The sequence below is a fragment of the Gadus macrocephalus genome, chromosome 12, assembly GCF_031168955.1.
Source record: "Gadus macrocephalus chromosome 12, ASM3116895v1".
NCBI lineage: Eukaryota > Metazoa > Chordata > Actinopteri > Gadiformes > Gadidae > Gadus > Gadus macrocephalus.
In genome coordinates, this window is record NC_082393.1 from 271,437 (window position 1) to 284,816 (window position 13,380).

At 50.7% G+C, this 13,380-nt stretch overlaps 2 protein-coding genes across 4 annotated transcripts; one reads left to right on the plus strand and one right to left on the minus strand.

The window, feature by feature from the left end:
- Positions 1 to 109: 109 nt before the first annotated feature.
- Positions 110 to 4,466, minus strand: reep6 (receptor accessory protein 6). Its single transcript, XM_060068167.1, has 6 exons — positions 4,178 to 4,466; positions 3,449 to 3,542; positions 3,088 to 3,226; positions 1,115 to 1,283; positions 887 to 1,023; positions 110 to 672 (listed from the first exon to the last, which is right to left on the minus strand). The coding sequence occupies exons 1-6, from the start codon at positions 4,308 to 4,310 to the stop codon at positions 658 to 660; spliced, it is 687 nt and encodes a 228-aa protein (XP_059924150.1). The 5' UTR covers positions 4,311 to 4,466; the 3' UTR covers positions 110 to 657.
- Positions 4,467 to 6,528: 2,062 nt separating this feature from the next.
- Positions 6,529 to 13,353, plus strand: zgc:113223 (uncharacterized protein LOC541424 homolog). Of its 3 annotated transcripts, XR_009528434.1 has the most exons (9): positions 6,529 to 6,648; positions 6,752 to 6,809; positions 7,763 to 7,887; positions 9,794 to 9,868; positions 9,971 to 10,066; positions 11,073 to 11,201; positions 12,112 to 12,273; positions 12,747 to 13,016; positions 13,079 to 13,353. XR_009528434.1 is itself a non-coding variant. In XM_060067525.1 (8 exons), exons 1-8 carry the CDS (start codon positions 6,592 to 6,594, stop codon positions 12,921 to 12,923), a joined length of 879 nt encoding a protein of 292 aa, XP_059923508.1. In that variant the 5' UTR covers positions 6,529 to 6,591; the 3' UTR covers positions 12,924 to 13,353. The 3 variants fall into 3 exon arrangements, 2 of the variants coding, with proteins under 2 accessions (XP_059923508.1, XP_059923509.1); XM_060067525.1 differs by having other exon boundaries at positions 12,747 to 13,353; XM_060067526.1 differs by lacking the exon at positions 11,073 to 11,201 and having other exon boundaries at positions 12,747 to 13,353.
- Positions 13,354 to 13,380: the final 27 nt, after the last annotated feature.

Below are 13,380 nucleotides of genomic sequence, written 5' to 3' on the forward strand. Positions count from 1 at the left end.
GACTCGTTATAGCTCAGTAAATAGTGTATATTAGGGTAAATAGTGTATATTAAGGTAAATAGCTCAGCAAATAGTGTAAATAAGGGTAAATAGTAAATATTGGCCCTGCTAGTTGCTTACAAGCTTTCTTTTTATTTCGTGTAAAAAAGTGAGCATAAATATTATGAATTTCCTATCAAATTCACTTTGTCATTCAAACATAGCCGACTAGCCTCGGACAATAGGCAACATGCTCTATGTATAGGCTATAGGCTAATAGGCTACAGCTGACGTCAATAACAACAGTTTTACTAACAATGACAGCATCATCATCATCACAATACGTATATATTACATATTACATTATATATCAGGATGTTATGATCAAATAATACAAATGTTGTAAATGAATACTGCTGAATTGATGAATTATTTTTAACAAATGTATACATTTTTGATATATTATGTTGTAGGCCTACATACTTATAAATATTAATAACAATAATTTGGATTGTATCAGCGCCGTCGTCCTCCACCTCCTCCTCTTCCTCCTCGTCCTCAACCACCGCCTCCTCTTCCTCCTCCTTTTCCTCCTCCTCCTCCTCCTCCTCCAGCTCCTCCTCCACCTCTTCCTCCACCACCTCCTCCTCAACCTCTTCCTTCTCCTCCTCCTGGAGTTTAGCCCAGAAACGGCTGCAACAGAAAGAATACAAAATCTACTGCTATAGATTATCTACGTTCACTTCTATCACTAACTAGGGGACTAGGCTCCTAGTATTTAGGGTTCTAGGAACCATGCAGTGTCCTAGGGTCCAAGTATTTAGGGTTCAGGACCATGTAGGGTCCAAGGGGCTAGGGTCCTAGTATTAAGGGTTCCAGGACTGTGTAAGGTCCTAGGTTGACCTACGGGGCGTTCAGGCGGGGTGTCCGTGCGGGGGTCCGGTTGGGGGTCCGCCGGGCTGGGTAAGCTCTTCTGGGGGTCCCGGCCCATCTGGGCTGAAGGCGGGGTCAACAGAGACTGGTTCTTCACCAGAGTACAAAGTACTGAAGAAGAGAAGAACGCATATTCCATCAGAGGGTGATACTTGAACAACAACGGATGAAGAGGAGCAGGTCTGGTGGAGACGGTCCTCACCTTCTCTGGTCATGGCCTCGGCGGCGCTCATGGCCTTCCCACTGAGGTCGTTCATCATGCTGTCCACCGCGGCTTCGTGGCGCAGGAATAACGGCCGCACCACCCGGTTGTAGATCACCTGGGAGCCGTTCCACGCCACCGGGGCCATGCACCACAGCAGGAACAGGCACTGCGGCAGAACGTTAGGCACTAGTGAGCAGGCCACCGGGGCCATGCACCACAGCAGGAACAGGCACTGCGGCAGAACGTTAGGCACTAGTGAGCAGGTCACTAGTGAGCAGGCCACCGGGGCCATGCACCACAGCAGGAACAGGCACTGCGGCAGAACGTTAGGCACTAGTGAGCAGGTCACTGGGGAGCAGGTCACCGGGGAGCAGGGCACTGGGGAGCAGGGCACCGGGGAGCAGGTCACCGGGGAGCAGGTCACCGGGGAGCAGGTCACCGGGGAGCAGGGCACTAGTGAGCAGGGCACTGGGGAGCAGGTCACTAGTGAGCAGGTCACTGGGGAGCAGGTCACCGGGGAGCAGGTCACTGGGGAGCAGGGCACCGGGGAGCAGGTCACTAGTGAGCAGGGCACTGGGGAGCAGGTCACTGGGGAGCAGGTCACTGGGGAGCAGGTCACCGGGGAGCAGGTCACCGGGGAGCAGGTCACCGGGGAGCAGGGCACTGGGGAGCAGGGCACCGGGGAGCAGGTCACCGGGGAGCAGGTCACTGGTGAGCAGGTCACTGGGGAGCAGGTCACTGGTGAGCAGGTCACTGGGGAGCAGGTCACTAGTGAGCAGGTCACTGGGGAGCAGGTCACTAGTGAGCAGGTCACTGGGGAGCAGGTCACTAGTGAGCAGGTCACTGGGGAGCAGGTCACTAGTGAGCAGGTCACTGGGGAGCAGGGCACTGGGGAGCAGGGCACCGAGGAGCAGGTCACTAGTGAGCAGGTCACTGGGGAGCAGGTCACTGGGGAGCAGGTCACTGGGGAGCAGGTCACTAGTGAGCAGGTCACTGGGGAGCAGGTCACTGGGGAGCAGGGCACCAGAGCTAAACACTAGACCGTTACTCAATAGTGAGCAGGTCACTAGGGAGAAGGTCACCACAGTTAAACACTAGAGCGTTAGTCACTAGTGAGCAGGTCACCAGAGTTAGACACTAGACCATTTGTCACTGGGGAGCAGGTCACCAGAGTTATTAACTAGAGTTAAACACTTGACTGTTAGTCACTAGTGGGCAGGTCACCAAAGTTAAACACTAGAGAGTTCATACACTGTCCTGTATTGTGCCGTACATCTACCCACCAGGTCATCTGGTATCTAGCCTCCAGGTCACGGTGCCTCTAGCCTCCAGGTCACGGTGCCTCTAGCCTCCAGGTCACGGTGCCTCTAGCCTCCAGGTCACGGTGCCTCTAGCCTCCAGGTCACGGTGCCTCTAGCCTCCAGGTCACGGTGGCTCTAGCCTCCAGGTCACGGTGCCTCTAGCCTCCAGGTCACGGTGCCTCTAGCCTCCAGGTCACGGTGCCTCTAGCCTCCAGGTCACGGTGCCTCTAGCCTCCAGGTCACGGTGGCTCTAGCCTCCAGGTCACGGTGCCTCTAGCCTCCAGGTCACGGTGCCTCTAGCCTCCAGGTCACGGTGCCTCTAACCTCCAGGTCACGGTGCCTCTAGCCTCCAGGTCACGGTGGCTCTAGCCTCCAGGTCACGGTGCCTCTAGCCTCCAGGTCACGGTGCCTCTAACCTCCAGGTCACGGTGCCTCTAGCCTCCAGGTCACGGTGCCTCTAGCCTCCAGGTCACGGTGCCTCTAGCCTCCAGGTCACGGTGGCTCTAGCCTCCAGGTCACGGTGGCTCTAGCCTCCAGGTCACGGTGGCTCTAGCCTCCAGGTCACGGTGGCTCTAACCTCCAGGTCACGGTGGCTTTAGCCTCCAGGTCATGGTGGCTCTAACCTCCAGGTCATGGTGGCTCTACTGGTGGAGAGGATCTGACCATCACCTTGAAGGCATAGTAGAAGGGGAACCAGTAGAGGAAGATATCAGAGAAGAACTCCCCCAGACTGAAGACCCCGTAGACCACCCAGTAGGTCAGCCACTTGGTGTCGTCCTCTTTGTTCTCACTCTCGATGGCCTTCACACTGCACAGGGGTCAGTGTTTAGAACACAGTAAATTAAGGAGGAACTTTCACAGGTGACTTGAAGCAGCTTCTGTCCATCGTTGCTCCTTTCCAGGAAATAACGGATATACTTTCCTTATACTTATAGTAGTCATGAATAATACACAGGATATACTTTACTAATACTTATAGTACTCATCGGTAATACCAAGGATATCATTTGCTAATACTTAAAGTACTCACGAGTAATACGCAGGATAGACGAAGCCGATGAGGTTACAAAGGAGAGAGGCTCCGTATCCATAAACCAGATAGAGTCCAGTTAGAGACACTGCCCCTAGTGGACACACAGTAGATAATACACCTTTATTAAACTGTTCCCCTAATGGACACACAGGGGATAATACACCGTTACTAAACGGTTCCCCTAGTGGACACACAGGGAGATAATACACTTTTACCAATCTCTGCTCATAGTAGACACACAGGGGATATACATCTTTAGTACAGTGTGCCCATAGTGGACAAACAGGGAGATAATACAACTTAACCTCACTAACTTGCTAAGTGCTAGCTCCAGGCTAATAGCCTACTCTAGGTTAATGGCTATCTCTCCGGACAAGTTGTCTTCCAGAGTCCCCGAGAAGTTGGTGGCACTTTTATCGACTTTCATTATCAACAGGTAGAAAGTAACGTTTACATCAACAGTAAAGCTGCACTAACAGGTCAACAGTAATGTTACAGTAACAGATCAACAGTGTGTTACACTACCAGTTAAACAGAAACAGGTGTCCAGGCAGGATTAGGGACCACGTGACCAGCCGCCGGGTTGCGGCTTAACGTGATGGACCTTTATAAACACTATTAACTATAACTGCACTCAAACGAACCCTAAACGAACAGACCCAGAGCGTGTTAGTATGTTTTAACAGTGCAGCCGTCAGAAGCGTGCTAGTATGTTCTAATACGCACCGAGGGCCAGGATCTTCCTCCTCACGCCGGTGCTCTCCTCCAGCCGTCCCAGGACGGCGCTCAGCGGGCTGGGCTCCGTGAGGAGCCGCTCCGCGCGCTCCCGCAGCCCCCCGAGGATCTCCGCGAACCCCATATGGAGGATGGAGATCGATATCTGATGCTATTGATATAATCCAGATATGATCTAGATATCTCTCACCAAAACCGCTGACTGCACTCCTCAATCCGCTCTGATGAGTGAGCTCTCTGTGTGTGTGTGTGTGTGTGTGTGTGTGTGTGTGTGTGTGTGTGTGTGTGTGTGTGTGCGCGTGTGCGTGTGCGTGTGCGTGCGTGTGCGTGTGCGTGTGTGTGTGTGTGTGTGTGTGCGTGCGTGTGCGTGCGTGTGCGTGCGTGTGCTTATGAAGGTGATTATGGACTTGATAAGACACCACGCAAGAAGCCTGTCGCACCTTGGTCTCATATTTATCAGTTTGGTTTGAAGTATGAATATATCTAAATTAATTTCAATATTTTGGCAAGGTTAATTCATTTCAATAATTTGATTAAAAATGTTTAACTCATATATTAGATACATTCATTCAATCAATAGTGTAATATTTCAAGCCTTTATTTTTATTAATCTTCTGTCCCCCCGCGGTCCCAGTGGTCAGTGGTCTGGTCCCAGTGGTCAGTGGTCTGGTCCCAGTGGTCAGTGGTCTGGTCCCCGTGGTCAGTGGTCTGGTCCCCGTGGTCAGTGGTCTGGTCCCCGGACCACTGGGACCAGACCACTGACACCAGTCCACTGGGACCAGACCACTGACCACTGGGACCAGTCCACTGACCACTGGGACCAGTCCAATGACCACTGGGACCAGTCCACTGACCACTATGTTTGACTGCTAGCAGACCAGTTATTCAGTTATTAGGTATTCAGAGTCTCTTTGGAAACCAAATAACTGAATACCGTTATTGTTAGTTAGAATTAAGGCATAATTAGGTATAAGTACGGTATAATTGTTATTCTAGGGATTAATATTATTATTATTCGGTATAAGCAGGTTTCCAGAAAGTTTGGTACCAAAATTCCTACAGGGTTTCTTTAACAATAACTATTTCTGAAAACTTCTGAAACTTGGTATTATTATTATTATTATTATTATTATTATTATTATTATTATTATTATCATTATTATTATTATTAATTGAACTCATTTCAACTTTCTTGCCCTTCAAAATATTTGTTGGAACTTGCGTCTCTCGTTTCCAAGCTGAACCTCTTTGAGCTGACAGTTCTGACGGTGCTGGCACCTGGTGGTGAAACGTGTTATGCACACCTGGTCGACCTAACAGCACACACAGTGGAGCTGCTGGTCAACAGCTGTGCGTGGTACCGGGGAGAAGGGCGGGACACCAGGGCATTAACCCCTTGTACCACACACACACACACACACACACACACACACACACACACACACACACACACACACACACACACACACACACACACACACACACACACACACACACACACACACACAGGCAGGCAGGCAGACACAGAGAGGACACATATACAGGGGGGGAGGACAGACACATGTACAGGGGGGGAGGACAGACACATGGACAGGGGGGGGGGCAGACACATGGACAGGGGGGGGGGCAGACACATGGACAGAGGGAGGGGGCAGACACATGGACAGGGGGGGGGGGCAGACACATGGACAGAGGGAGGGGGCAGACACATGGACAGAGGGGGGGGGACAGACACATGGACAGGGGGGGGGGGCAGACACATGGACAGGGGGGGGGGCAGACACATGGACAGAGGGGGGGGGGCAGACACATGGACAGGGGGAGGGGGCAGACACATGGACAGGGGGGGGGGCAGACACATGGACAGAGGGGGGGGGGGCAGACACATGGACAGAGGGGGGGGGACAGACACATGGACAGAGGGGGGGGGCAGACACATGGACAGAGGGGGGGGGGCAGACACATGGACAGAGGGGGGGGGGCAGACACATGGACAGAGGGGGGGGGACAGACACATGGACAGGGGGGGGGCAGACACATGTACAGAGGGGGGGGGGCAGACACATGGACAGAGGGGGGGGGGCAGACACATGGACAGAGGGGGGGGGGGCAGACACATGGACAGAGGGGGGGGGGGGGCAGACACATGGACAGAGGGAGGGGGGACAGACACATGGACAGAGGGGGGGGGGGCAGACACATGGACAGAGGGAGGGGGGGGGGACAGACACACAAACGGGGGCGGGGGGACAGACACACAGACAGGGGGCGGGGGGACAGACACACAGACGGGGGCGGGGGGACAGACACACAGACGGGGGCGGGGGGACAGTGATGTGTGGAATGCAGGTCAGGTCTGAACAGGTCGGGCCGACGAGCTCTGAGCCGAGGAGCGTCGGTGAAACATGAGGGGGTACAGAACCATCAAGTACAGCCTGTTCTGCTGCTGCTACGTCTTCTGGGTACGTTCCTCTCCTCCACAGCCCCTTCACCCGCTGACCCCCTGACCCTAACCCCACCCCCAGCTGACCCCCGCTGACCTCCTAACCCTGACCCCACCCCCAGGTGGCGAGTTCCGTCCTGGTCGCCGCTGGAGTCTACGCCAAGATCGCTAAGGAGAAAGGTCAGAGGTCACTGCACTGCGTACTACACTGAGTATAGTACTACGAAGAGTATAGTCTGTAGTACTACACTGAGTATAGTACTACGAAGAGTATAGTCTGTAGTACTACACTGAGTATAGTACTACGAAGAGTATAGTCTGTAGTACTACACTGAGTATAGTACTACGAAGAGTATGGTCTGTAGTACTACACTGAGTATAGTACTACGAAGAGTATGGTCTGTAGTACTACAAATAGTATAGTACTACAGAGAGTATAGTCTGTAGTACTACACTGAGTATAGTACTACGAAGAGTATAGTCTGTAGTACTACACTGAGTATAGTACTACAAAGAGTATAGTCTGTAGTACTACACTGAGTATAGTACTACGAAGAGTATAGTCTGTAGTACTACACTGAGTATAGTACTACGAAGAGTATAGTCTGTAGCACTACACTGAGTATAGTACTACGAAGAGTATGGTCTGTAGTACTACAAATAGTATAGTACTACAGAGAGTATAGTCTGTAGTACTACAAATAGTATAGTACTACACAGAGTATAGTCTGTGGTACTACACTGAGTATAGTACTACACAGAGTATAGTCTGTAGTACAAAACTGAGTATAGTACTACAGAGAGTGTAGTCTGTAGTTCTACACTGAATATAGTACTAAACAGAGTGTAGTCTGTAGTGCTACACAGAGTATAGTCTGTAGTGCTACACAGAGTATAGTCTGTAGTACTACACTGAGTATAGTCTGTAGTACTCATTGTACTACAGACTATACTCTGTGTAGTACTATACTCAGTTAAGTACTATACTGAGTATAGTCTATAGTACTTCGAACACAGAGTATAGTCTAAAGTAGTACTAACACACTGAGTATAGTCTATAATAGTGATGTATGGATTGTGTGTGTGTGTGTGTGTGTGTGTGTGTGTGTGTGTGTGTGTGTGTGTGTGTGTAGATGTGATCGACACTCTGACGGTTGACCCCGCCCTGGTGTTGATCTTGATTGGCTCTGTCATGTTCTTCATCAACGTCTTCGGCTGCTTGGGAGCGTTGCGCAACGCCAAGTGCCTCCTGCGAACGGTACAACGACCTGACCCTAACGATCACTGAACGACCTGACCCTAACGATCACTGAACGACCTGACCCTAACGATCACTGAACGACCTGACCCTAACGATCACTGAACGACCCTAACGATCACTGAACGACCTGACCCTAACGATCACTGAACGACCCTAACGATCACTGAACGACCTGACCCTAACGATCACTGAACGACCTGACCCTAATGATCAGTGAACTAACGGACCCTAACGATCAGTGAACTAACGAACCCTAACGATCACTGAACGACCTGACCCTAACGATCACTGAACGACCTGACCCTAACGATCACTGAACGACCCTAACGATCACTGAACGACCTGACCCTAACGATCACTGAATGACCTGACCCTAATGATCAGTGAACTAACGGACCCTAACGATCAGTGAACTAACGGACCCTAACGATCACTGAACGACCTGACCCGAACGATCACTGAACGACCTGACCCTAACGATCACTGAACGACCTGACCCTAACGATCACTGAACGACCTGACCCTAACGAACACTGAACGACCTGACCCTAACGATCAGTGAACGAACTGACCCTAACGATCACTGAACGAACGGACCCTAACGATCACTGAACGACCTGACCCTAACGATCACTGAACGATCTGACCCTAACGATCACTGAACGACCTGACCCTAACGATCACTGAACGACCCTAACGATCACTGAACGACCGTCACCTGACCCAACGATCACTGAACGACCTGACCCTAACGATCACTGAACGACCTGACCCTAACGATCACTGAACGACCTGACCCTAACTATCACTGAACGACCTGACCCTAACGATCACTGAACGACCTGACCCTAACGATCACTGAACGACCTGACCCTAACGATCACTGAACGAACGGACCCTAGCGATCACTGAACGACCCTACAGGACTAATGAGTTGCTACTAACAGGACTAATGAGTTGCTACTAACAGGACTAATGAGTTGTTACTAACAGGACTAATGAGTTGTTACTAACAGGACTAATGAGTTGTTACTAACAGGACTAATGAGTTGTCACTAACAGGACTAATGAGTTGCTACTAACAGGACTAATGAGTTGTCACTAACAGGACTAATGAGTTGCTACTAACAGGACTAATGAGTTGTTACTAACAGGACTAATGAGTTGCTACTAACAGGACTAATGAGTTGTTACTAACAGGACTAATGAGTTGTTACTAACAGGACTAATGAGTTGCTACTAACAGGACTAATGAGTTGCTACTAACAGGACTAATGAGTTGTTACTAACAGGACTAATGAGTTGCTACTAACAGGACTAATGAGTTGTTACTAACAGGACTAATGAGTTGTTACTAACAGGACTAATGAGTTGCTACTAACAGGACTAATGAGTTGTTACTAACAGGACTAATGAGTTGCTACTAACAGGACTAATGAGTTGTTACTAACAGGACTAATGAGTTGCTACTAACAGGACTAATGAGTTGTTTCTAACAGGACTAATGAGTTGTTACTAACAGGACTAATGAGTTGTCACTAACAGGACTAATGAGTTGCTACTAACAGGACTAATGAGTTGTTACTCACAGGACTAATGAGTTGTTACTCACAGGACTAATGAGTTGCTACTAACAGGACTAATGAGTTGTTACTAACAGGACTAATGAGTTGTTACTAACAAGACTAATGAGTTGCTACTAACAGGGCTAATGAGTTGTTACTAGCAGCACTAATGAGTTGTTACTATCAGGACTAATGAGTTGCTACTAACAGGACTAATGAGTTGCTACTAACAGGACTAATGAGTTGTCACTAACAGCACTAATGAGTTGTTACTATCAGGACTAATGAGTTGCTACTAACAGGACTAATGAGTTGCTACTAACAGGAGCTGTGTCCAGTTTCTAGGGATACTGTTGGTGATCCTCCTTCTGCAAATCGGAGTTACAGTTCTGGGCTACATCTTCAGTGAGAAGGTAATGTTGGGGGGGGCTCACACCCCCAGGGGTAACGTTACCCCTGGGGGGGGGGCTCACACCCCCAGGGGTAACGCGTGGGGATGTGTGATTGGTCATCAGGTGATCCAGAGGACGGAGCAGCTGATGCTGAGAGCGCTGGTCGGCTACAGAGAGGACCTGGACCTGGAGAACGCCATCGACTTCATCCAGAAGAAGGTGACCGCTCTATTAGACACAGCTCTATTATATACAGCTCTATATCTACAGCTATATGAGGACCAGCTCTATTAGACACAGCTCTATTATATACAGCTCTATATCTACAGCTATATGAGGACCAGCTCTATTAGACACAGCTCTATTATATACAGCTCTATACCTACAGCTATATGAGGACCAGCTCTATTAGACACAGCTCTATTATATACAGCTCTATACCTACAGCTATATGAGGACCAGCTCTATTAGACACAGCTCTATTATATACAGCTCTATACCTACAGCTATATGAGGACCAGCTCTATTAGACACAGCTCTATTATATACAGCTCTATATCTACAGCTATATGAGGACCAGCTCTATTAGACACAGCTCTATTATATACAGCTCTATATCTACAGCTATATGAGGACCAGCTCTATTAGACACAGCTCTATTATATACAGCTCTATACCTACAGCTATATGAGGACCAGCTCTATTAGACACAGCTCTATTATATACAGCTCTATATCTACAGCTATATGAGGACCAGCTCTATTAGACACAGCTCTATTATATACAGCTCTATACCTACAGCTATATGAGGACCAGCTCTATTAGACACAGCTCTATTATATACAGCTCTATATCTACAGCTATATGAGGACCAGCTCTATTAGACACAGCTCTATTATATACAGCTCTATATCTACAGCTATATGAGGACCAGCTCTATTAGACACAGCTCTATTATATACAGCTCTATATCTACAGCTATAAGAGGACCAGCTCTATTAGACACAGCTCTATTATATACAGCTCTATATCTACAGCTATAAGAGGACCAGCTCTATTAGACACAGCTCTATTATATACAGCTTTATATCTACAGCTATAAGAGGACCAGCTCTATTAGACACAGCTCTATGAGAGTCAGCTCTGTCACAGTCAGCTCTATGAGAGCAGCTCTATGGAGGTGGTGCTCTGCTGGTTCCGGCTCTACTCCCTGCTGTGTGTTCAGTTCCAGTGCTGTGGGGTGCAGGCCTTCACCGACTGGTCTCTCAACGCCTACTTCAACTGTTCTGAGACCAACCCCAGCCTGGAGGCCTGCGCAGTCCCCTTCTCCTGCTGCACCGGCCTGCAGTCCCAGGTCTGACCCCCGACCCTACTGACCCTACAGACCCTACTGACCCTACAGACCCTACTGACCGTAACCCCGACCCTACTGACCGTAACCCGACCCTATTGACCCTACTGACCCTACTGACCGTACAGACACTGACCCTACTGACCCTACTGACCCCCGACCCTACTGACCATACAGACCCTACTGACCGTAACCCCGACCCTACTGACCCAGGCCCTACTGACCCTACTGACCCCACTGACCCTACTGACCCTACAGACACTGACCCTACTGACCCTACTGACCCTAACCCTACTGACCCCACTGACCCTACTGACCCTACAGACCCCACTGACCCCACTGACCCCACTGACCCTACTGACACTACTGACCCTACAGACCCTACTGACCCTACTGACACTGACCCTACTGACCCTACTGACCCCACTGACCCCACAGACCCTACTGACCCTACTGACCCCACTGACCCCACTGACCCTACAGACCCTACAGACCCTACTGACCCTACAGACCCTACTGACCCTACAGACCCTACTGACCCAGACCCTACTCACCCTACAGACCCTACTGACCCCACTGACCCTACTGACCCCACTGACCCTACTGACCCTACAGACCCTACTGACCCAGACCCTACTGACCCTACTGACCCCACTGACCCTACTGACCCAGGCCGTACGGATCCTACTGACCCAGGCCATAACCCAGGTCGCTGACCCGGGTAAAACCCTGACCCTAACCGGTCCTGGTAAAACCAGGATTTTAATCCTAATTGGTGTGTGTGTGTGCGTGTGTGTGTGTGTGTGTGCGTGTGTGTGTGCATGTGCGTGCGTGCGTGTGCATGTGCGTGTGTGTGTGTGTGTGTGTGCGCGTGTGCATGTGTGTGCGTGTGTGTGTGTGCGTGTGATTCCAGACGGTGATGAACACCATGTGTGGCTACGGGGTGCAGCGGGCCGAGGGGAGCTCCGCCCAGGAGGAGGTGTACACCGCCGGCTGTCTGGAGCAGATCCTCTGGTGGAGCAAACACCACCTGCTGCTGGTGGGGGGACTGGCTGGAGCACTGCTGCTGGTGGAGGTAGGGAGGAGGAGGAGGAGGAGGAGGAGGAGGAGGGGGAGGAGGAGGAGGAGGAGGGGGAGGGGGAGGGGGAGGAGGAGGAGGAGGAGAAGGAGGGGGAGGGGGAGGGGGAGGGGGAGGGGGAGGAGGGGGACGGGGAGGAGGAGGAGGAGGAGGAGGAGGAGGAGGAGGAGGGGGAGGGGGACGGGGAGGAGGAGGAGGGGGACGGGGAGGAGGGGGAGGAGGAGGAGGAGGAGGAGGAGGAGCGGGAGGGGGAGGAGGAGGAGGAGGAGGAGGAGGAGGAGGAAGGATGGCGGCATGGGCGTTTTTCTGCGTTTATGCGTGTACTTTCTGTGCATGTGTGTGTGTGTGTGTGTGTGTGTGTGTGTGTGTGTGTGTGTGTGTGTGTGTGTGTGTGTTCGTGCGTGCGTGCGTGTGTGTGTTTGTGCGTGCGTCCGTGTGTGTGTGTGCATGCGTGCGTGTGTGTGTGTCAGTTGTGTTTGGTTTGTTTGGCAGCAGCTCAGATCTCCAGGATCCGGGTGGAGCAGCGGAGGGTGGAGCAGCGGAGGGTGGAGCAGCGGAGGGCGGAGAGCCGCCAGCGGAGGAAGGAGAGCCCCTGGCTGCCTGCCGTCAGGCCGTTCCCTGAGCCGGACGCTAACACTAGCTCCTAGCTACACGCTAAGGCAGATAGCAGAGGCTCAAAGAGGCTAGCTACATGCTAGCTACTGAGATCGATGCTCACATAGAACCTCACCACATAGAACCTTCCATACATAGAACCCCTTCACATAGAACCTCACCACATAGAACCTTCCATACATAGAACCCCTTCACATAGAACCTCACCACATAGAACCTTCCATACATAGAACCCCTTCACATAGAACCCCACCACATAGAACCTTCCATACATAGAACCCCTTCACATAGAACCCCACCACATAGAACCTTCCATACATAGAACCCCTTCACATAGAAACCCATCGCATCACATAGAACCTTCGTTCAGAACCTTCCTCCCATAGAACCTCAAGTTGTCTAAATATTCCACATCAGGTCAAGGAAGAAGTTGTACAATAAAATATCATTTTATTATATGAATGAATGCATGTGGACCAGTTCATTGAT